We start from the raw sequence: 25,733 nt of genomic DNA, 5'->3' as shown, positions 1-25,733 counted from the left end.
GAACTTGATATTATTAGCATTCAAGAATATGTCAGCAGAGCTAATCTAAGGTGGTATGACAACTTAAATAGAATGGGTGAAGAAAGGTTAGCAAAACAGGTGTTGGATGCCCAAGATGGCAGGAAAGAGACCCAGGGAAGGACAAAGGTCTAGATAGACTGATTCAGTGCCTTAGAAGCACGAAATGTTAGATCTGACTATATTGGAGTGTTCACAAGTAATAGATTGATTTGGAGGAAAATTGTTGATAGATTAATAATAACGTAAACTTAATCATATAGTGTTGCAATAGCAACTTGAATACCTCTTCGGGGTATATATCAGGTAATAATGATGATGAACAATCAGGAAAACAGGGAATAGCTATAGTATTCAAACATTAAATATGAATATAATTTTCTTGAATGGCAGAAAATATCAGAATGGGGAAACTGAACAACGTGACTTATTTGTGCTTATGATCCCACAGAAGGTTCTACCAAAGAAGAAATGGAGGAATTTTTTTGAGGCATTAAGAAAAGACAGCTGGAACAATTAAAAAGGAAAAGTTGGTCCCTTGTTGTTGATCTAAACAGCAGAGTAGGAAATTATTAATACACACATAGAAATGTTTTGAGAAAATTTGGAGAAAAGTACAAAACTAATAATAATGGTAAATGCCTGCTGGATTTCTGTTCAGGACATGGATTAGTAATTACTAACATGTTCCAAAATAAAAATGTGCACAAATTCACAAGGAGAGAAGATGCAAGAAATAAGCAGTCTCAATGACTATGCTATAGTTAATAGCAATGTTTTTCCAGTGGTTCTGGACACAACAGTATACAAAGGATTTGAAATAGGAAGTGATCACTGTTTACTTTTGAGCAGGATAAAATTGAATTTCATATTGAAAAGAAGAGTGTGTGAGAAACTTTTAAAACAAATCAAAGTTGACCAGCTTTTGCAGGTGAACTGTAGACTTGAATACATTAACATCATCGAAGAAAAAACGAAATAGTTTAAAAACAAGAACCAAAACTTGGAGATTCAGTGGCAAACCCTGAAGAAAACTTAAACTAATTATGCCAGAGAGACATCTGGTGAGGTAATCAGTAAGGATAGAAAAATCAGAACTCCATGGTGGACTCAGAAAGTTAAAAAGGCAGTGAAGGAAAAGAAGAAAGCATATCTAAAGTTTCTGTCAAGTAAGGTTTTAAGTTACCTTGTTCTCTTAGGGAATACAGAGAAAAATGTAAAAAAAAAAAAAAAGGCGAAGAACTGTGTAAAACTAGCTAAACAAAAGTCATGAGAAGACTTTGGTAAGAACAAAGAAAATAAATATCAGGAAGATGGCAAAATATTATGGAGGCAAAGGAAAAAGCTTAGAAATGCAGGAAAAAAGAACTCTAAAAGGAATCAGAGATGATAAATGAAACAAACAGTGTCAGCAGAAAAGTAGAAAATTCTCAACAGGAATGCAATCAGGAAGATAAATCCATTGTTGAAGTAGAAAAAGTAATCAAAAACCTGAAATGTGGAAAGACAGCTGGGAATAGATGAAATTCGACCAGAAACTCAAATATTATTATTATTATTATTACATAACACCTCCAGGAAGTCCAATTACTCATCGAGGGAGGGCACTCTACAACTCTGTCTCCACTGCTCAATCCATCAACTACCATCACCATCTACACCAGCACCATCCACCGCCCATCATCACTAGTATTTTCACAGACAATCACAAACATCCATTCTTGCAGCAAGATTCGAACTCGCAGCCTTTTGGCTGGAGAGTGGATACGCATGACCACTAGGCCAACCAGGCTGGCATACGGAGGTCTAAAAGTATTACAGTGGCTGCACTGCATAATTCAGAAAGACTGGTCAGAGGATCGAATTCCAGATGATTGAAGTACAGCTCTCATAATATCTATATATATCTACCCTATATATATAAAATAAGCCTTTTAATGTCAAGTCTTATACGTTTTGAAACTCAGGGGGCTACTCTGAGTGTCGAGTCTTCAAAATTCGAGTCATCAGAATTCAAGGAGAACTGGCCTACCAGTCCAGAACTCGGGGGGGGGAGAAGCCCCCTTTTGAAAACTCGACACTCAGAGACTACCCTACGACCTGGGGGGGGGGGGAACCCATTTTGAGCCTTCAAAATTCGAGTCATCAGAATTCAAGGAGAATCGCCTATGAGTCCGGAACTTGGGGAGGTTGGGCGCTGTAGGGGGGAGCCCTGAGTGTTGAGTCTTCAAAATTCGAGTTATCAGAATTCAAAGAGAACCGACCTACCGAACATTGGGGGTTGGACGCCGTAGGTGCCAGAGGGGCGTATACCCCCCCCCCCAGTATATATATATAATATCTATATAAAAAGGGAAATAAAACCGAATGTAAGAATATAGATATTTTTCCACCGAGTGATCCTGGTAAGATTTATGTAAATATACTTGAGAAATGGCTAAGAACAATTGTGGAAGAGAAGTTTGGTGAAGTACAAGCTAGATTCAAGTCAGAGAGAGATTGTCAGGATCAGTATTTTCACTTTAAGAAATGTGGAAAGGCAGCAGGAGTAGATGATATTTGACCAGAAATGTGAAGTATGGTGGTATAAAATTCTTACAGTGGCCGCACTGCATAGTTCAGAATGCCTGGACAGAAGGACGAATTCCAGACGATTGGAGTAGAGCTCTATTAGTACCCATATATAAAAAGGGAAATAAAACTGAATGTGTGGATTACAGAGGTATTTCCCTACTGAGTGTTCCTGGTAAGATATATGCAAGTATACTTGAGAAACGGTTGAGAACAATTGTGGAAGAAAAGCTTGAAGAACAAGCTGGATTCAGGTCAAATAGAGGCTGTCAGGATCACATCTTCACTTTATGACAAATAGTGGAGAAACCATGGGAATATAACAAAGATCTGTATTTAAGTTTTGTAGATCTAGAAAAGGCATATGGCAAGATGCCAAGAGAGAAGCTATTCAATACGCTACAGTTATATGGTGTCAATGAGGCATTATATCAAGCAATACTTAGTCTTTATTTGAGTTGTAAGTCAGCAGTTAGAATTCAAGGAAGTACAGGAAGATGGTTTAATGTTAAATCTGGTGTGAGACAAGGATGTACATTATCCCCTCTGTTATTCATTATCTATATGGATCATGTTATGAAGGAAAGTGGAATTAAACATGATATCAAAATTGGAGATGTTAATGTCAGCTCTTTGCTTTATGCGGACGATGTTATACTTCTAATAAATCCGCTACAAGTCTGCAAGATTCTCTGACTAAATTGAATAACTGTTGTAATATGGTATGAAGGTCAGCAATAAAAAGACAAAGACAATGAAAATAGGCAGAATCATTGAAAATGTCAACTGTGTTGTGAATGGAAAACCTGTTGAACAAGTAAAACATTTCAGCTACTTAGGCACAACTTTTAGTGAAGATGGTAAATTAAATGTGTTAGATCTTGAATGATGGTTCTATCAAGAACAGAACTGCTCCATTCAAGATTTAACAAGAACAACCATATCAAGCAAAAGCACACTTGTATTCTTGGCAAAACAGACATAATATGCAAAAATGCAGATGTTAACTTTGCTTAAGAAGGGAATTAAAATATAAAGGAAGAAATTGAATCCTAAATTAAAATGAAATTGAAGAAGGAAATAAGTATTAGATTGTACTATGTTTAAAGTATTGTCTAAAATAGATGGATATCTTAAACTTTCAAAAGCACCAATATTAAACTATGCCATGTATAAAATCGCGTATTGTCGTGCGAACGAAAGTACAAAGGTTGCTGTGTGACCACCAAAGATGACGTAACGAACGATGAGTAGGCATTCGTGGAAGGCACTCGAATTTCGCATTCCCCAAAGAGAGCGATCCTTGTTCAGCTTTCCAATTGGCTTTTGGAAAGCGCCAATTGGAAAGCGTCATAGACAAGCATGGAGTACGGAAGAGGGCACTATAGAAGAGTTTAAAAACGAACTCACGGGGCTGGAGACTCTCTTAGTTCCCTCTACGTTTTGGTTCCTGTGGTGTGTTCCCTGGTTGCATGTGCCCCCCCCATGTGGGTTGCAGGCTCATAGTTCCGAAGTGGGTCAGTGCATGGCTGATATCTGATAAGATGCCAGGGCAGCAGCGAGTTTATTGTTTGTAATTCCGAAGCGGTTCAGCACGGCTGATATCTGATAAGACGGCATGGTGGCAGCGAGTTTATGGTTCGTAATTCTGAAGCAGGTCAGCACAGCTGATATCTGATAAGATGACAGGGCGGCAGCAAACTTATTGCTCGTAGTTCCGAGGCAGGTCAGCATGGCTGATATCTAATAAGATGGCATGGCGGCAACGTGTTTCTAGTTGCTGAGCGGCGCGAATCGAAGAAGTTGAGCACGAGATGACGACATTGTTTCGGCCATCGGTCTGGTTCTAACCGATGAGAAGGCAGCAAAGGATTCCCTTTGAAGATAATTTGTGTTAAAAGCAGCGCCGCGAAAAGTTCATAAACCCAGAGGAAACAAAGGAAAAAAATTGGGACGAGCATGTGACTCCACGTGGTGGCAGATCACCGTAAAAGGGGACAATCCATAACAAAGAATAGACGGAAGGATCGAGAAATCGTCTAACAATGTGGTAACGTACAAAATCTTCATTTTTTGTATTATCTATTAGTGATGAGTGTAAAAAAATGGACAGAGATTAGAAAAGAAAAGAGTGAGAATTTAGAGACAGTTTCATATGTTAAGTTGGTTGAATTGGACTGGTAGTCTACGTTCTTAGATTGTCTAAACCCTAGTTAATGTGTATGGGTCGACAGAAGCACTAATTTAATTTGATATTGGGAACCATGTTTGTGATTTAGACGAATCATGAGAGTATATAAATAACTTGCCTGTTTGATTACCATTGCCTTGCTTTATCTGTTATTTAGTATTGATCTTGATTAGCTTTGAATATACGTGTTAGTCATATTGATCTAGTAGTCTGAAAGCATGAGAGCATGCAACACTTAGTTAGTTGAATGTGAATTGATCTTTGTTAGCAAGTTTTATTTAGAATTTGAACTAGTGTTTTATGATGAATGTGTACTTATTTAACCTAGAGATGTAAGATAAGAGTATTTTGATAATTAGAATGTTCCTTATTGTTTAGCTAGTAAATTAGAATTTTGATATGACATATCTTTGATGTGTGGAACCATAATGTATGTAATCTTGATAATTAATAAACATGTTTTTCTTATGTAAGTCTGAGTCTGTCTGAGCATGAGATTGAAATTACCACTCGCTAAAGTTCGAACCTGTGAATAAGGGGAAATTAAATAAAGTTTAGAAAGTTTAGGCCATGACTGCAATGTTGAAGTTTCTATTGGCACTTAATACTTTAATAAGATTAGGTAATACTTAAACTCTGGGAAGGTTTCTTCGTACAAGAACTCTTCTGTACTAGGACTCTGGCTGGCGCAGCTAAAATAAATAAATTTTGTCAGAGTTCTGAATAGAGAAGCAGCCCCAGAGAGATAGGTTAGAGATTTCAGGCTTAGTTGGTATGACAAGGATATAAGATAGAAAATTTACAAGAAAGCGACGACACACAAAGAAAAAGCAAGAAGAAGATATAACATATGGAACCAGACAACAGAATCAACAAAGCTAGTATGGTAGGAAGTCAATCGAATAAATTCATATGGGATAAGAGAGAAATTAGTCAGAACACTATAGCTGTATACAAGACAGTGTTCAAACCAGTTTTAACTTACGGATCTGAGAGTTGGGTCAGAAGTAAAACACTTGACCAAAGTCTAGAGACTGCAGATATGAGAGTCCTGAGAAAGATTAGAGGCGTGAACAGATGGCATCAATGGCAATATCATATTAAAAACAAGAATATCAGGAAAGAACTTGACATTGTCGGCATCCAGGAATGCGTTAGCATAGGTAATCTCAGGTGGTATAGTCACTTAAACAGAATGGGTGAAGAAAGATTAGCAAAACAAGTGTTCTCTGCCAAGTTGGCAGGAAAACGACCCAGAGGAAGACCAAGATATACATGGAGTGATATGGTACAAAGTGCCTTAGACGATAGAAATATAAGATCTGGTAATATTGGAGTCTTGACAAGTAACAGACTGATTTGGAAGAAAATTGTAGATAGCAAGTTAGTAATGATGTAAATTTTTCATGTAGTACTATCATATCCTGTACACCCCTTGAGGGTACATGGCAGGAATTTGATGATGATGATGAGACAAACAGATGAGAAATCTTAGGAATATAACAAGGATTTGCATTTAAGTTTTGTTGATCTGGAAAAGGCATAAGAAAAGGTGTCAAGAGGAAAGCTTTTCAAAATGCTACAGTTATATGATGCAAATAGGACAATATATCAAGCAATATGTAGTCTGTATTTAAGCTGTAAGTCAGCAGAATTGAAAGAGTTACTGGAAGATAGTTTCATGTTAAATCAGGTGTGCAACAAGGGTACACATTATCTCGACTGTTATCTATATGGATCACATTATGATCGAAAGTGGTATTAAATCTGATATCAAAATTGGTGATGTTAATTTTAGCTCTTCACTTTATGCAAGTGATGTTATACTTCTGAATAAATTCAGCACAAGTCTGCAAGATTCCCTGACTAAATTGAATAACTATTATGATAAATTTGGTATGAAAATCAGCAGTAAGAAGACAAAGACAATGAAAATAGGCAGAAACATTGAAAAGCTGAACTGTATCCTGAATGGTGAACTTTTAGAGCAAGTAAAAGATATCAGCTATTTTGGCACAATTTTTAGTGAAGATGGCAAATTGAATATGGAAATAGACAACAGAAGTAAATCTGGTATGAAATAAGAAAGAAATGAGTTAAAACACTAAATTAGCTGTATACAATACAGTGTTCAAACCAATTTTAACTTACTGATCTCAGAGCTTGATGAGAAATAAAACACTTAAAGATTGGATCAACAGATGGTATCAAAGGCACTATCATATTAAAAATGAGGATATTAGGAAAGATCTTGCATTGTTAGTATTCAGGAATGTGTCAGAAGAGCTAATCTCAGGTAGTATTGTCACTTAAACAAAATGGGAGAGAAAAGATTAGCAAAGCAAGTGTTCTTTGCTAGGTTGCCAGGAAAAAGTTCCAGAGGAAGACCAGAATGTAGATGGACTGATACATTATGGAAGGCAAGATAGTGGCATTGCATAAGGGCAGTAGCAGACTGAAAGTGTCAAATCATAGGCCAGTTTATGTGTCATCAGTAGTTGTTAAGATCTTGGAGAAATTAGTGAGGGACAGTATACAGCATTGGGCAGATGCGGGTAATGTTATCTGTGAGAGTCAACATGGATTTGTGAAGAGGCGCTCTTGTTTTAGTAATATGCTAGCCTTTCATAATAAAGTTACAATAGCAGTACAAGGGAAAGGCATATACTGCCATTTTCTTGGACTTAGCGAAGGCATCTGATAAGCTGATATTTAAGTTGCAGCACATGGGTCTGGATGTCAGGTTGGTCAACTGGATTCAGGATTGGCTGTCCGAAAGGTATCAGAGAGTTGTGTATGGTGGCGCAGTTTCAAGGAGGCAGAGGGTTACAAGTGGGGTCCCACAGTGCTCAGTACTGGGACCTATATTGTTTAACCTTTATATCCATGTCAATGGATTGCAGGAGGATATTCAGCTGTTTGCAGATGATGCGAATCTGGGAAGCGTTATTAGTAATAGTGCAGATGTGGTAGCCCTGTGAGAGGATTTGAATAAGCTAAACAGATGGGCAAATGAATGGGGTATCGGTTTAATACAGCAAAATGCAAGTTCTTGGGACACATCGATGGGACTGCATACTCTATTGGAGGAGCTATACAGGAGGAAGTAGGGGAGACAAGAGATCTGGGGGTTGATGATTGATAGAAACCTGAAATTTAGAGAACATATTGCAAAGGTGGTGAAGGTGGTTAATTTACTTACTTATCCTCTTGGTGTCCCATAGCACATAAGGCTCAGATTACACCTCTATCAAATTTTAGCATTTTTAACTTTCTAAAACTAAAATGTTTGCTTGTTGTGCAAAGTTTACTAACTTTGCATAACAAAGTTTACTTTACAAAACTTTGCATCATCATCAAATTCCTGACATGTACCCTTAAGGGGTGCACAGGATATGATAGTACTACATGAAAAATTTACATCATTACTAACTTCCTATCTACAATTTTCCTACAAATCAGTCTGTTACTTGTCAAGACTCCAACATTATCAGAGCTTATATTTTTATTGTCTAAGGCACTTTGTACCATATCACACCACCTATATCTTGGTCTTATTCTGGGTCATTTTCCTGCCAACCTGGTATAGAACACGTTTTGCTAATCTTTCCTCGCCTATTCTGTTTAAGTGACCATACCACCTGAGATTAGTTCTGCTAACGCATTCCTGGATGTTGACAATGTCAAATTCTTTCCTAATATCCTCGTTTTTAATATGATATTGCCATTGATCTCATCTGTTCATGCCTACAATCGTTCTCAGGATTCTCATATCTGCGGTCTCTAGTCTTTGGTCAAGTGTTTTACTTCTGACCCAGGTCTCAGATCCATAAGTTAAAACTGGTTTGAACACTGTCTTGCATACAGCTAATTTAGTGTTCCGACTAATTTCTCTCTTATTCCATATGAATTTATTCAATTGACTGCCTACCATACCAGCTTTGTTGATTCTGTTGTCTATTTCCATATTTAATTTACCATCTTCAGTAAAAATCGTGCATAAGTAGATGAAATGTTTTACTTGTTCTACAGGTTCCCCCTTCACAACACAGTTGACATTTTCAACAATTTTACCTATTTTCATTGTCTTTGTCTTTTTAATGCTGACCTTCATACCATATCTATTACAACAGTTATTCAATTTAGTCAGGGAAACTTGCAAACTTGTAGTGGATTTATTTAGAAGTATAACATTGTCCGAATAAAGCAAAGAGCTGACATTAACATCTCCAATTTTGATATCATGTTTAATACCACTTTCTTTCATAATGTGATCCATATAGATAATGAATAACAGAGGGGATAATGTACATCCTTGTCTCACACCAGATTTAACATTAAACCATCTTCCTGTACTTCCTTGAATTCTAACTGCTGACTTACAACTCAAATAAAGACTAAGTATTGCTCGATATATTGCCCCATTGACACCATATAACTATAGCGTATTGAATAGCTTCTCTCTTGGCACCTTGTCATATGCCTTTTCCAGATCGACAAAACTTAAATACAGATCTTTGTTATATTCCCCTGCTTTCTCAACTATTTGTTGTAAAGTGAAGATATGATCCTGACAGCCTCTATTTGGTCTGAATCCAGCTTGTTCTAAACCAAGCTTTTCTTCCACAATTCTTCTCAACCGTTTCTCAAGTATACTTGCATAGATCTTGCCAGGAACACTCGGTAGGGAAATACCTCTGTAATTGTCAGATTCAGTTTTATTTTCCTTTTTATATATGGGTACTAATAGAGCTCTACTCCAATCAACCCGTAATTCGTCCCTCTGTCCAGGCTTTCTGAACTATGCAGTGCAGCCACTGTAAGACTTTTATACCACCATACTTCAGCATTTCTGGTCGAATATCATCTACTCCTGCTGCCTTTTCACATTTCAAGCCTTTGATGGCTTTTTCTACTTCAAGTATGGATATGTATTCCTGACTGTATGCCTCTGGAGTGTTTTTTACCACTGTGCTATCACCTTGTTTCATTTAGCAATTTTTCAAAGTAATTACTCCATACATCAAGGATATGTTTTTCTCCTGTTTTCATGTCACCTTTATCATCTCTAACTCCTTTTACAGCACTCTTTCCTCCATTCTTAAGCTTCTTCAACAACCTCCAGAATATTTTGCCCCCTTCTTGATATTTATTTTCTATATTCTTGCCAAAGTCCTCCCATGACTTTTGTTTAGTTAGTTTTACACACTGTTTAGCTTTCTTACATTTGTCTCTGTATTCTGTAAGAGTAAAAGCTGACTTATTTGCCAGGAACTTTTGATATGCTTTCTTCTTTTCCTTCACTGCCTCTTTAACTTCCTGTGTCCACCATGGAGTTCTGATATATCTATCCTTGCAGACAACTTCACAACATACCGCTCTGGCTGAATCAATCAGTGTTTTCTTCAAGGCTTGCCAATGAATCTCAAAGGTTTGGTTCCTGTTCTCAAACTCTTTCATTTTCTTTTCAATAATCTTTCTGTATTTTAGTTTACAGTTCACATCTGAGAGCTGCTCAACTTTTATTCGCTTTAAAACTTTCTTACATGTTATTCTTTTCAATATGAAATTCAATTTTATCCTGCTCAAGACTAAATAGTGATCACTTCCAATTTCAAATCCTCTGTACACTCTGGTGTCCTGCACCAGGGAGAAAATATCCCTATCAACAATAACATAGTCAATGAGACTTTTCTTATTCCTAGCCTCTTCTCTCCAAGTGAATTTGTGCATATTTTTATGTTGGAACATGGTGTTAGTAATAACCAGTCCATGTCCTGAGCAGAAATCCAACAGATATTTGCCATTATTATTAGCTTTGCTCTTTTCTCCAAATTTTCCCAAAATATTTTTGTATGTCTCACAATCATTTCCTACTCTACTATTTAGATCCCCAACAAGAACCATCTTTTCCTTTTTCATTGTGTCAGTTGCTTTTTCTAAAGCATCAAAAAATTCCTCCACTTCTACCTTAGTAGAACCTTCTGTGGGACCATAGGCACAAATAAGTCTCATTGTCCAATTCCCAATTCTGATATTTGCCCACATCACTCTACTTGAGACTGCCTGTCATTCAAGAAGATTAGCCTCATAATTTGTGTTGAATACTATGGCTACTCCTTCTTTTCCTTGATTGTCATTACCCGAACTTTCTGAGCAATAAATACATTTTGTATTTATTGCTCAGAAAGATCTCACCAGTTTTTTCTTTTTTGTTTCAGTCACCCCTATTATGTCGATCTGGTACTTATCTAATTCTTCAGCTAGCTGCATTTCTTTGCCATTCAGGCTTCTTATGTTAATAGTACCGATCTTTAACTCTGGTGATGTTGGGTTGGGGTGTGTTTTCAGATTTGTTACAGTAGCTGACTTTTCGCTGTTTTCGCCCTGGTTCCCTGGCGAAAGCAACAGGGACCTTGTTTAACCAGGTGACTCCCCAGCCGGCACGAAATTTTGTCATGTTGTACCATCATTTTCTATATTGGTTTAAGCCAATAGGAATACAATTTGGTCGGCTAAATCCCAAATTACCAGCCCATCCTCGTTTGTTCAGTTTCCAGGTAGATACCGAACAGGGTGCACCACGAGAAGGTGAGGATTGGACATTAGGTCAGAAGCCCTGGTCGGTTCTCCACATTCCTTTAAAGGCTATGTCTCCTCTCAGTTATACAGCTTTGACCATTAAGCACCCCTCAAAACTTTGCAAAGTTTACTAACTCTTTTGTGCATGGTTAGTAAACTATGCACAAAAGAATGCTTGCTTTATTGTTAAAACAAGCAAACATTTTAATATGTTAGAAATTTGTGGAATGCTAAAATTGACAGAGGATGTAAACCTTTATCAAATTAGAATACAACATACTTTGGTAAAGCTGTCCAATCTTTAAATGAGCAATTTCCTAATCATTATAGAGCAAAAGTGATCCAGTTGATTGTCTCGATAGAATCCCTGTAATCTGACCAGTAGTCTCATGATCTAAATCCTGCTGTGATATAAATGTTTGTGCAAGTCTTTAAGATAAAAGACAATCTCTCACCAGATGTTAGACTACCATTCTGCTTACTGGCGGCCTGTGGCAACTTGAAAAAGTGTTTCATCTTCTAATACAGAGCTCCTAGATTATCTAACTCTTACCCCACCCATCCCTGGTATTCTCATGTTAAAACTAGATGAATGAATGATTATAGATTCCCTCTATGAATGAAGGAATGAATGATTATAGATTCTTTCTCTCTCTCTCTGCACAAACATGCATACATTCAAGAACATTATCAGGAAAGAATATAAAAAATCAAAAATGCCCATATTTCACTCAAGGTGTAGAACAATGACGAGAGATCAAGTGCTACTTAAAATGCCTGTCAAATTACAAGGAGAATTTTAAAAAATAAAATGTAATTTACAAACTTACCATTTTATACATATTTGTACTTTTAAATAAATGATATCTATTTTAAATATCCATTTAAATAAATCTATTCTACATAGGGAGACACAACATAAGGAGAGTGGATGTAGTATGGTCATCATAGGAACAGGAAGGCCTTCGAAGTAACAGGAGTTGGTGAGTATAAGAATAAATGGGGTAAGTTGAGATAAAGGTGACTGGGCATGGGCAGATGGAGAAATTACAGCTGAGAGGTGGCATAAGTAGTGGTTATAGACCTAAAAGTGAATTGCTGTGTTTATTTACGAATGACAGGAGCATCAGAAACAAGGGAGATGAAATTGTTTCACTGGCAGATTATTTAGCTAAAATTTTAGAATAAGGGAACAGAAATGGAAAAATATGGTGTCTTTTGTGAGGATAGAAAGGATAAGAAGAGAGAGGGGGGGGGGGTTCTGCTGCTGATGATAGCAGTGGAAGTATATAATAGTGGGAATGGTTTTGATGCCCAGTAATGGTGTGAGATGGAGGTTGAGGAAGACATTCTTAGATGTTACTATAGTTCAGAGAAGGTGGAGAGTAATGATGAAGGAATGTATAAACATGGCCTAACGAAAAAAAAAAAAAGAGAAAAAAAATGAAGGATAATCATTATGGGTTATTTTAATTATGATAATGTAGACTGGAATGAAGAGATAGCATTTGGGAATAAGGAAAATGAATTTCTTGAGTTCTTAAGAGACAATTCTTTTAGACAGTATATAATACAAAGCAAATGAGGATCATGACTTAGACCTAATCATTTCATCAGAGAATGTGATTGTGAATGGAGTGCTGCATTTGCCTCCAGATAGCAAGAGTAACCATGAAGTGATCATCTCGGTGCTGGCTATTCATATGAAAACTTCTGAGATGGAATTACAAGGCTGATGATTATGAAAAGCTTGGAGTTTTGACGTAGAATGAGGAGTTAAGCTGAAAGGAGATAAATGCTGCTTGGTCACTGAACAAGTGCAACAAAAAGTGGAGGAATGATGGTTGCCAGTTCAGTGTAGCAATGACCAATGCATCTATGAGATAGAGGTCGAAGTGAATTTGTAAGAGAGGGATCGTTTATGAACTGAATTGCGCTCCTTTGGATGGTGTCTGTCAAGAATTTTTCAAGAAGTTTTAGGTGTCCCATCCCAAACATGTGAGCAGTATTCTACCATGGGTGGATTTAGGATTTGTATTTGTTAAGAGTTGGTTGGATGAAAACTGACATCTCGAATGAAAAAGAATGCCTAGTTTTTTGGATTCTGAGGAAGATATTGTTGTGATGTGTTTGTGTCAGGAGAGGATGGAGATGAATATCAGTTCAAGCAGAGAGATATCATCTTGTCTGGTGATTTGTGTATTACTGAGGGTAAGGGAATGTGAGCTGAGATTTCTTCTATGAGAGAAGAGGGAAGACTGTGTTTTGGTGGCAGTGAACATGACCAGATTTTTCCTTGTCCCATTGAAGGATAGTGAGTAACTCAGTGTTTAAAGGATATCTATGCACAGTGTAGTTTGTCAAATAAGTAGGATGCATGAAGAGTACTATTGTCTGCAAAGCTGTGCTAGGATTAGTGGTGATTGAGAGTAGCATTTATGTACATGAGAAAGATAGGTGATACAGAGCCATGAGGTACTCCTGCATTGGTAGTGAAGCTTGAAAAGAGGGGAGCCATCAACTATGACACAAAGTGAACAATCAAAGAGGAAGCTAACAGCACAGTTACAGAGGGTGGTAGGTAGACCAAAGCATAGCAGTTTGTTTAGCAGGCCTCAAAAGCCACACACAATTAAAAGCTCTGGAAATCTCAAGTGTTGCCGAACCTTTGCATTGTATTTATGTCCAATGGTAGGTAATGTAAGCTTAGAAGCCAGCAGTGAATCTTGAATGATGGAATCTATACTGGTGGTCACTGATTAATTGATGAACTTCTAGGTAGTGGAGAAGTTGGCTATTGATGGCTTTCTCCATTATTTTGGAAAGGACTGAGGTGATAGCAAATGGTCAGTAGACTTTTACCTCCTGTTTTTGGAAGAGGCTAGATATGAGAATACTTCCACATGTTGAGATAAGTACCAGCTATGTAGCTATGTATAACAGACAGTGGTGATGATACAGGATGGGCATTAGCTCTGAAGAACAATGTTTCAGAAGAAATGAAGGGATGCCATCAGGACCAGAAGACTTTTTAGTATCCAAGTTATTCAGTAATTTTCTGATGTCTTTTTGTTGAAGAACTACAGGAGGAATACGGTGCTTGGATTCTGGTATGTAGATAGAGATGCACATACAGTGGTATACTTAGATTTTAACAGAATAACTTTTGAATAGATTGCTATATGACAAGTTGGTAACTAATCTATAATGGATGGGATAAGATATTAGTTTAGTGATTGGATAGATGACTAGCTATCAGATAGGTATCAGCAAGTTACATATTGGAGAACACGCTACTGTTGTTTTAGCTGTATATTAAAGATATCGGGACGGGTTTAACTTTAACTAGAGATATGCAATTCTTTGAAAGATGCAAAACTTGGGAAAATGATGAGGAGTCAAGTAGATGTTGTGGCCTTACAGAAGGATCCGAACAGATTGTATAAAGTAGGCAAGTGAATAGAACTGTCATTTCAATGTTGCAAAGTGTAGGGTTCTGAAATTTGGCAGACAAAAATGGGATGCAAAGTATATGCTCGGCAATATCTGAGTTATGGAGGACAAAGACTTGAAGTTTAAGGCCACATTGCATGAGCCATCAAGTCATCACATTGGATTATTATAATGATGAGGAGGACCTTGACATGCAGAAATAGAGAAGTTATGATTCCATTGTATAGGCCTTGCTCAGGTCTCATATGGATTACTGTGTACCTATTTGGTCACCTGATTTTCATGGTGATGATATATGAGAAAGGATCTAGAGAAGACTGGAGTGTGTGTATGTGTGGGGGGGTTGGTCTTTGGGACACAGAGTAAGATTGAGGAATGCAATTTGCAGAGCTTTGTGAATAGAAAGAGGAATAAGTTAGTAAGGATTTGTTACCAAGTTAATGCTATCCCTGAAAACTATAAGGAAAGTGAGCAAGAAAGTAAGAAGCAGTTTCTTTGCATGGAGAGTTGTTGGTAAGTGGAATGAATTGCCTGAGAGTGTGATGAATACAGACACGAGTGACTTTAGAGCACAGTTTGACTTGTTTTGTATGCAGTATTGTCTACATCTCAATGAGTCTTGATTCCATGGATGTCTGGTATTAATAATAATCATAATAAATTCATTTTTATGTGGAAAAATTACTATTAACTACCTCACAAACTGATCCACTTCTTCAGGTGTAGCTTTAGGATGATTTTCTAGTACTTGAAAACCAGCCTAAGAAAAAGAAGAACAATTTAATCTCAAAATGTACAAATCTTAGAGATAAACTATGACATTCAATATATCCTGAAAGAATTAAAATTAAATTAAAGAAAACATAACACAGTAAAGTATGCTCAATGGACAAAACATTAGAGATAGGGGTAATGGGAAGTTGACACTGACATCCCTTACGCAGAGTGAAATGTATCCAAACCGAATGCAGATAGTAAATAGACAACATTGAAGCTTCCCAACAATATATCACAACTGACGAACATTGACAAATGTGGTGTTCTTAGTGACTATGATCATGGATGTATTATCGGCATAAGACAGATGGCTCATTCTACTGCCCAATTGGTAAGAAACCCTAGGGCAACTGTATCACAAACAGACACACCAGCGTCCAGCAAGAAAGTGGTGACTGATGATGTGCCATTGATGACTGAGGTCGACATAGACTGTCCAGACTCATATGGACCAAATGCAGGGCAACAGCAGCACAAATCACATCCAGTTTCAATGTCAGAGATCCAAGCAGCATCAGCGAGTGAAGGGTATGGTGTACCCTGCATACTATGGGAGCTGAAACCTTACTTGTGTACCAATGTGGACAGCTCATCATCGGGTATTGTGCCTCGTCTTGTGTCGAGACCATCAACACTGGACCTTGACCTCTGCAAAGTGGACAGTCATGTAGTCTGATGAATTCCATTTTCAGTTGTACCGAGCTGATGGGAGGGCATGGGTGTTGCATTGACAGAATGAAGCCATGGCCCTATTGTGCCAGGTCAAGTCGGCTCTATTCAAGGAGGTGGTAGCTCTGATGGTTTGGGGGAGCCTTCTCATGTGACACATTAGGTTTCTTAGTTTGTCTGGAGAGGTCCTTAAATGCTACCAGAATGTGCTGGCTGATCACTACACTTTTATGGTCTTTGTGCATCCTAAAGTGATGGTCTATTCCAGCAGGACAATGCACCACCCCACCAGGTCACAACCACCCAGGCATGGCTTGAGGAACACTCATCTGAGTTTGGGGCCATCTCCAGTGGCTCCCAAGGTTCCAAGACTTAAATCCAATTGAATCTCTCTTTCTCTGGGATGCCATAGAGTTAGACATCAAATCTGCGTATCTGGGAACCAATGCCTAAGGTGCAGTTGTGGACAATGATGCAACAAGCATGGCTAGAATTACATCTGGCAACCCTTTGGCATCTGGTGGAGTCAATGCCTCAGAGAGTACAAGTTGTTTGTGCCAGAGGAGGAGACCAGCACACTATTAGGTAGGTATCTCTAAGGTTTTGTCCATTGAGTGTATTCATATGAGCACTATGTCTGGAAGTAATTCATCTTCCTGATTATACCAGGAGGAAGATAAGCTACTTTTAATGATTCTGAACTGGTGACAGATATGCATACCATAATTCCAAAATCAATGGAAAGAGAAAATTCCCCACAGTTTGCACAAATCTTAGTGAAGTGTATTTCATTATGTTGAAAACTTTTCTTTTTACAATGAAACATCAGACACAGGAAGCTGCAAATTCAGTACTGTGTATGGGCAAACTGATAAGAGAAAGAGGAAATTTATTGATATGTTTTTGAAAACATATCAATAAATTTCCTCTATATATAATAAAACCAAAACCTGGCTCTAACAGCAGAGCAGAGGTATGTGAAAATAAAGAGGAAGATGATATGTTGGTTCAGCAGGCCTGGAGCTGAACAAGCAGATGTGGCCCAGCAGTTGCTATATGTTTATCTTTACAGTTAAGTATAGGAATGGTGATAGCCAGTTCTGCAGAACAGCACCCATGATACTTGCAAAACAGACCAAAGGCCAAAACAAAACATCTATGTGTGAATCTGTGGAAAAAAGGTGTTATGAATTAATCGGAATGTCTTGTTTGATAGCATCATAACAATGCATAGAACAGATTAGGCATTTATGTAGCATTAAAAGTTGTGAGAAATAGTGTCCTGAGTGAGAAAAGAACACTTCTTTCTGAAAAGTGAGAAGACTAATGACATGATACGCTTGTCAGGAAGTTAGCAGTTTAAATTCAGCTTAAGGAGCAAGGGGGAGAGAGATCCAATTTTACAAGATGATCTGGATATTATCAACAGTAAAAGAAGGTAATGTGTGACTTTTCTTATGAGAAATAAAGCAAAATGGTTTTTTGAAGCACTGTAGCTGACAAGGTTGTTTTCACCTGACTGAAATATGGTAAGGACATCAGTGTTTAAGGCATTGGTTATGTAGGATCTTGTACTGTAGTTTGAGATATCTGAGCAAAGTTCATTAAATACTAAGGAATAATGGAGTATACTGACATCAGCAAAACTATGAGTGGGATGGAGTTGAAGTTAGTGAGGGAGGTCATTTATGAACAGGAGAAAAGTGTGGGCAAAAAAAAAGTACAGAATCCTGGAGTATTCCAGCACTGGTGGAGAAACCTGAAGAAAGGAAAGCCACCCACAATGACAAGTAATGAACCACCGAAGAGGAAACTACTTGTAATTGTGGATCAAAATCACATACTTCATCTCATTTGACAATGCCCAAAGACATCAGACAGAATGGGATGAATGAGCTGGCATAGTTGGCTGAGTGGATAACATCAATGCTCTCTAAACAGATCACGTGTTCAATGTCACTTCAAGCATGGACAGGACTTGAAAAATGTTGTGCTGGTTCAAGCAAATATCTCATTAGTCAGGTGTCATCTTGGGTGAAGTACCACAGTTGCTTCATATATCTCAGTTGCATATTCAATGCTATGACTAATTTTTACTCTATGTAACTACAAATGTTGAAGAAAATTATGTTAATTTTTAGGTGGGAGACAAATTTCATTGTCCCACTTATTGTACCCCTGAAGAAGTTCCATGTTTTTGAAGAGGATTTCTGGATTATGTAAAAAAATAAATATATAAATATATATTTTAAAAATAATAATAAAATTCCTCCATCTACCTGTGGTACTAATGTACCACAAGTAGTAGTATTAGAAAAATACAGTGTGTTTATCAGTATATGAGACATGAAGGGAAAAAATCATACATTTTATCAGTGATATATGACAACTTGTTATTTATTAATTATCAGATCACTTTCATAATCTTCAGTTCTAACATATACAGTAGTCTTGAATCGCTTACAAAAATAAAATTAAAAAATTAATAATAAATATAAATTTCTTCTGTGCCATCATAAGCAAATATGTTGAGAGTAAAAACATTTCAAAATTATCATAAAATCTTTCAATAAAACAAAAATGAACATGTAATTGACTTTTCAAGCCTTGGTTTAACAGAAGGTATATCAAAGTAGCAATGAAGCATGAAATAAATCCCACCTGATTTATTTCATGCTTCAGCATGAAATAAATGCAAACTACCATTGGAGATTTTAAATTTCATTTCATAAAGATCAATAGCAGAAAACTTGTCTCCTGTCAAATCGAAGCCTTGCAAAGACCACTGGACACAACTTCTACTCACTTGAGCTTCCACCTCTCTCTCATTCAAATGATATCACTGTTACAGCATTCAAAGATAAAGCTGAAACTCTTGGCATCACTACTCTATTCCAACTCAAGCACAGATAACCAAGTCAAATTGCCTCCCACCATAAAGAAACTAATTATCATATTCATCCTGTAGCTTTTTCAGCAAAAGAACATCAGAAGAATACTAAACTAGACACTAAAAAGTCTTCTGGTCCTGATGGCATCTCTCCAATTGTGTTCTAGAGCTAACACCCATCCTTTATAATCTCTAAAATCTTCTACTCAGCTGGCATTTATCCCAATACACGGAAGCAACAATACAGGAAGTTCCCCTTAGGCTCCTCAACCATCTATACCACCCTATTTGATATTGTTGCCTGAGAGAGAGAGAGAGACTAGATTCTGTATTTTTTTGTTCATTCATACACTCATTTGCTTCATGGATGCCTTCACACACTCCTCATCTGCACTAATTGCTTTAGTTTTCCTGACGCTGTGCTTCCATACTCTCAGTGAATAAAGCTCTCTCTCCAGACACCTAACTCTGAATCCATTTAAGTGCACTCCATCAGCATTGTACAAATCTTTCCATCCATCAAACTCAGGCAACAGATCCACAAATCTACATAATTCCTTCTGCACAACCTGCATATTGATTTATTGGCTATCATCGCTCTCCTTCTCAGTTTGCTTCCATCATAGCATGGCAGTAGACTCACAAACTTTACCCTGTCGCTTTTCTTTTTTGCTTCTTCCAACAACTCTGACATCCAACCCTCACACAATATTTCTTACCTCTCAGGGCACAGGTTCCAGCATATTATTATTTGGGAACCTCCACTTTTTTACAACTATGAAGAAATATATAGTGCTGTTTTGAATATCTAAGAAGCAAGAAATGAATTATTCAAAAGCATATTAACTTCATGCAAATTCTGAAAACTTTATTTTCTACCCATGTTTTTTTTTCTTTTTCAACAAACATAAGCTATAATAAATAAATGAATTGCTTTCCTGAAAATGCAGTATTTTCTGTATAAACAACACTGGTATTCCATGATCCACCTGTTATAAACTAGCATTTCTACATTCATTATGAAAACAAATCATCACATCTATTTTAAGCAAGTTATATCTATATGAAAGATTCTGCAAAGAAAGCAGTACAGTAGCAAAAATACCATTATAACAAACTTGCTCACCATTGCTAACTATTGAAGTCCTAAATAAATAGGTACAATGCTAAGAAAAAAAAAAAAAAAATTCACTATAAGAAACTAATCCTGTGATCCCTCTGACTCTCATTTTAGCAAACTCAGAAGGAACACAGGATTAGTAACTGTAACTTCCCTTGTAGTCCCTGTGAGAATGCTAAAGTGAGTCAACTGTAATTTTTTTTTTTTTAATTGATAATCTTATTCACAAGACTGGAACCTATAACACAACAGTACTATAAGTGGGCTCTGAATTAGATAATCAGGACATCTCACTCTAGAGACAAAACATGATACTTTTACTTTAAACTATTCATAATCAGGCCTCCATTAAACAGTGGTGATTTAATCACTTAGTTTCTTACTAAATGATAAAATTTTCAGCCCTAAGAATCCTGCAAGCATATGAGCCACAAGAGAATTTCAAATAATCACCCAATGGTGATCATAAAAATGCCATCCACTCAGTTACCCAAATGGCCAATAACCTGGGGTCTTACATTACTCAGGAATTTCAATCAAATTGTTGCAGAGTTTATCTAAAAAAAGTAACTGACAGGCCCACAACTTTCTCTTATTGTAACTTAGATAGGGATTAGGCTGAAGCCCAACCAAACTCCTGTGAATTTTAACCTTTAAGCAAAACTCACAGTAAGAAAAAGTATGCTTAATTATGTACCAGTTAAAATCTTGTGAAAACTAGAAACTATAAGCATGTTTTAGTTTCTAGTTTTAAGACTTAAAAAAGATGAAACCGGATCACAAGAAAATGGTGAGGCTAGGGATTCGGGACTGTTAATTGACTCAAAGTTCACAGGAGTTACTGCAAAAGTGTCCAAAATATATCAGTGGATCACTTATATTAAAATACAAATTGACAAATGGGGAATAAGGAAATTGATATAAATCTTTATAAGGATGTGATAAATGTGTGACCAAATCTATGCAAAGTGCACAGATTTGATCACACAGCTTTCTTTTGAGAATGTGACTGAGAAGATTGGGGTGAGTGAATAAATGGTGATGGTCTGTGGGAAATCAGATTGAAGGTTTGTAGATTACAATATTTAGATGATACAAAAAAAAAGAGAGTAGATATGACAGCGGTATGTACTGGGTTGTTGCAAATGAAATGGTCGATTTTAAGGACGATTGAAAAAGAAGAGAATAAAAAAAAGAATACCTGTTTAATCAAAGTAATCTCCAGCAGCATCAATGCATTGTTGCCAAAGTGTGGCAAGGTCATTTATACCACATTTGTAAAAATCAGTGTCTCTGGAAGTGATGAAGTCCTCCACTGCCTGATAAATTGATTTGTCGTTGGCAAAGCATTTCTTAGACAAAAAATGGCTCAAGTGCCAGAAAAAATGGTAATCTGTTGGAGAAATGTCAGGAGAGTATGAAGGATGAGGCACAATTTTGTATCCCAAATTGTTGATTTGCTGTATGGTTGACATTATCGTATGTGGTCGGGTGTTATCCTGAAGCAATAGGACTCCATGTCTATTCACAAGTGCTGGTTGCTTAAGGCACAATTTGTCATGCATTTGCCGCATATCTGTACAATATCAAGCTGCATTTATCGTTTCACCTTGTGGAAGGAATGAGTAGTGAATAACACCAGCAGAAGACCACCATACAGTAAACATCTTCATTGGATATAGAGGTGCCTTTGGAGTCCTTCCTGGAGCGTCTTTCACTTCCAACCACTGCGACGAACGTGTACGATTGTCGTAGAATATCCACTTCTCATCCACAGTCACAATTCGTTGCAGGAACCTTTCTTCTTTACTTCTTAAGAGAGAAGAGCACACTTCCAAACGCCGTGCTTTGTTTTCATCAGTGAGTTCGTGAGGCACCCACTTGTCGAGCTTCCTTACTTTTCCTATTATTGCCAAGCGCTGTGAAACAGTTCAGAAGTGTACATTTAGTGTCTGGGCGATCTCTCGTACAGTTTGTTGTGGATCTGATTTGATTAAATCCTTTAATTCATTCGAATCAATGGATGAGGGACGATGGTTCGTTTTGTAGCCTCAAATCTCCTGAGCGAAATTTTGCAAACCAACGGTGAGTGGATCTCTCATTAGTTGTTCCTCCACCGAATGCTTTATTTATGTTTTTTACTACAACGAAGGTGTGGAAGAGACTCATTACAAACAGTGACCCCACTTAAGTGGGAGAAGCTGCAGAAGAAGAAGAATGCAGAATTTCTCAATTTAATCGTTTGAGAAATGACTATGTCAGGGGAACAGTGAAAGTTACGAACTTAGGAGCGAAAATACAGGAGGCAAGGTTGAGATGGTTTGGTCATGTGATGAGGAGGGAGGACGAATATGTGGGAAGAAGGGTCATGCAGATGGATGTGCAAGGAAGGTGGAAGCGTGGGCAGCCAAAGAAGAGATGGAGGGAGCTGGTAGAAGAGGACTTGAAGATGAAGAACTTGGATGTGGTGACAGCCCAAGACAGGAAGGTGTGGAAGAGACTCATTACAAACAGTGACCCCACTTAAGTGGGAGAAGCTGCAGAAGAAGAAGAAGAAGACTGCAGAATTTCCCAATTTGAACTCGTAAAGGTATAGCAACCTTAATTGACTGGGTTCCATGATTGACTTGATGTCAGTAGTATTCAATGTTTAATGGTCATTGAATGAAACGAATACTACAATTGCATTACCCACGTGTGACGTTGTCACATGACAAAAAAATTTGCATATACCTCAGCGCTTGCTTTCTTCAGCAACCAATAGACACCTGACAGTCATTCAACGCCCATTTCATTTGTAACAATTTGTAACTTGACTAATACATTGGTCAAGGAAGATGTGCAAGATTGTGGTTAATAGTCAGAGGTAGTCATGAGTACTTGTCATTAAATGAGTTTAAAGAGACATATGGACCTCACACAATGAGTCCAGAGACTTGTCGACGGAGAGCACCTACTCTACAACTCTATGTCTCCACCACTTAATCCACCAACTACAGCGACTGTAACTACCATCATATAATTATGTAATAATAATAAATGTCATTTCCTTATAATGGAACCTATGTAACCCAAATGGTACTGTCAATGTCCTTTTAGAAAGGCATAAGTTTGAATACCATCTAGGATGTGAGGAACTCTTATCAGGGCTTTTTAAGTGAGCTACTGGTATCAGATGGAAAGGTGTTTCCTCCAGGAAATCTGTTTTTTCTAAAAAAAAAAATTTTTATTATTATTATTTTTTTTATCATGCAAGATAGGCAAACCAGCAAGAAAAACACATACAATTTCCATAGTAGACAATGCAGACAAACTTTATCCCATTATAAATAATCATCAGGTTTCTAAGATTTCGCTAATTCAGGTTTCGCCAAGTTACTTGGTCACGACAGGCCACTAAACTGAGATTGCCTCATAATGGTGTTCATTATAGTATCTATTACATTTGTTTTTATCAGATGAAAGTTTGAAAAATGAAAAAAGGAACATGAAATGGGAAAATAAGCAGGCCAGTACTTTAAATATAAAATGATCTGTTTTCCTGTTCTCTAGACAAACAGCTTGCAACATCTGAGCTACACCATGGAACCTATGACTTGTAAGACATCCTCTTGCAACATTCATTAAACTGCTTGCGAGACTATAACCTGTAGCTAAAAAATAAAAATAGTTTATCAACTTTTAGATTATCAACATATAATAGCAAAATACTGTAAATAGCATTATCTATAGTCATTTTATTCGACTCTTACACAACTGAATAATCTATGTGAAAGTGATAATGACTGATCGAGACTGATGATAATCTCATGATCAGTCTCGATAAACCAGGTAGCTAATTCATTATTATAAGACCAGCTACAGAGATCACAAGTCAAATTTTGAGTGCCCAGGCAACATGTTTACTTGAATAATATCTTTATTATACACAGTCAAATAACAGAGTAATGCAACTACCCTAGAATATCCGTAAATTAAAAAAAAATTTTAATTACGATAAATGTTTAAAGTAGTTCTCTTCTGCAACTGTGCAGTGCTTTTTCAGCTTTTGAAATCAGCACGGAAATTATTTTCTGACATGCTTTTTAGTAGGGTCTTATTTTTCTTTTATCACATGTAAAGCAAGGGCAATTCCTTGGGTCTGAATAATTTATTGAAATTTATTTCATCACAGAAATATAAATTGCTAGTGAAAAAAAAAATTTTTTTTAATAATAGATCTATATATAGTTACTTGAATATAAATTACTTTAATTATGTTATATTACATTATTTATTAATGTTATTAAGACGTTTATTCAAGTGGGTCTTTTCCGAAAGCTAGAAGAGAAATTGTCATCAATTTCCTGATATGTACCTTGACAACATATAGACACAATACTATGACAGTACAGTAATCCCTCGATTAATGCGCCCCCGATTAGTGCGTTATTTTTTTTCTATAGCCAAATTTGATTAGTGCACCTATTTTAAAAATAAATGTTACAGATTTAAAAAATTTTTTTCTCTGTACATTTTTATGGTTAACTATTTAAAAAAAAAACCCACTCACCGGGATGAAATAATTTAGTTATCGATTTAAAACATTTCACAAAGTGAATTTTAATGCCGTACTACACAATTTCCATGTACACTGTGTTCCAAATTTACTGCCAAATGTAATTCATCTGCTAATTACTTTTGATGATCATATCTCGTCCCTCCTTTGCGACTATTTTCTTTAATTTTTTAATTTAAAGTATTTTCCCAGCCTTTCATCATGAGTAAAAGAATTAGTGAGCAAAAAAGGGAAGTGTGAAAATGATTCTAAAAGTAATCTAATTGGAAGAAAAACTTGGAATAATAAAGAAAAATGAACAAGGCGAGTCCAGAGCAAAGATAGGACACAAACACAAAAATGGATGAATCAACTATAAGAGCAATTTTAAGCAAAGCTGCTAAATACAAAGAGAAAGATAAGACTGCTTCAAGTTCATCATGCAAGCAGACCACTCGAAATCAAAGTATTATAATGATTGAATAAGAGAAACTTCTTTCTACACGGATTGAAGATTGTAACCAAAAACCAATCCCGCTAAACATTGACTTCATTAAATCAAAAGCATTAAGTCTCTTTGCAACCTAGAAAGAAAGGGCTATCAATGATGGAAAAGAAGAATAATTCCACGCTAGTGCTGGATGGTTTGAGCGTTTCAAACAGAGAAATAGCCTACATAATGTTTGAATCACAGGCAAAGCTGCAAGTGCAGATAATGAGGTGGCCACAAATTATCCCGAGATTTTGAAGAAAATTGTGGAAAGGAGGAGAGGGAGCTATTGTGGCTAACAAATATTTAATATCAATGAACCTAGCCTTTTTTTTTTTTGGAAGCAAATGCCTTCCAAGACTTTTCTGGCCAAATCAGAGAAATCTCAGCCTGATTATGAAGTCTCAAAGTCGAATGACATTTCTGCTGACAAAC

General features: G+C 36.8%; 1 protein-coding gene across 2 annotated transcripts in view; it reads right to left on the bottom strand.

Annotated features, from left to right (window-relative positions):
* LOC150097373 (TATA box-binding protein-associated factor RNA polymerase I subunit A-like) overlaps positions 1-25,733 on the bottom strand; it is a 232,994-nt gene that overhangs the window by 144,993 nt on the left and 62,268 nt on the right. For both annotated transcript variants that reach the window (XM_090407416.1, XM_090407417.1), the window contains exons 4-5: positions 23,788-23,924; positions 15,511-15,575 (exon numbers count right to left, since the gene is read on the bottom strand). In XM_090407416.1, coding sequence (XP_090263542.1) covers positions 15,511-15,575; positions 23,788-23,924 — 202 coding nt within the window. The remainder of the gene's footprint in view (positions 1-15,510; positions 15,576-23,787; positions 23,925-25,733) is intronic.

The sequence above is a fragment of the Typopeltis vanoorti genome, chromosome 17, assembly GCF_054136105.1.
Source record: "Typopeltis vanoorti isolate ZY-2024b chromosome 17, IOZ_Tvanoo_1.0, whole genome shotgun sequence".
Taxonomy (NCBI): Eukaryota; Metazoa; Arthropoda; class Arachnida; order Uropygi; family Thelyphonidae; genus Typopeltis; species Typopeltis vanoorti.
The sequence above is the reverse complement of the archived record's forward strand: the minus strand, read 5'-3'. Positions and strand labels throughout refer to the sequence as shown.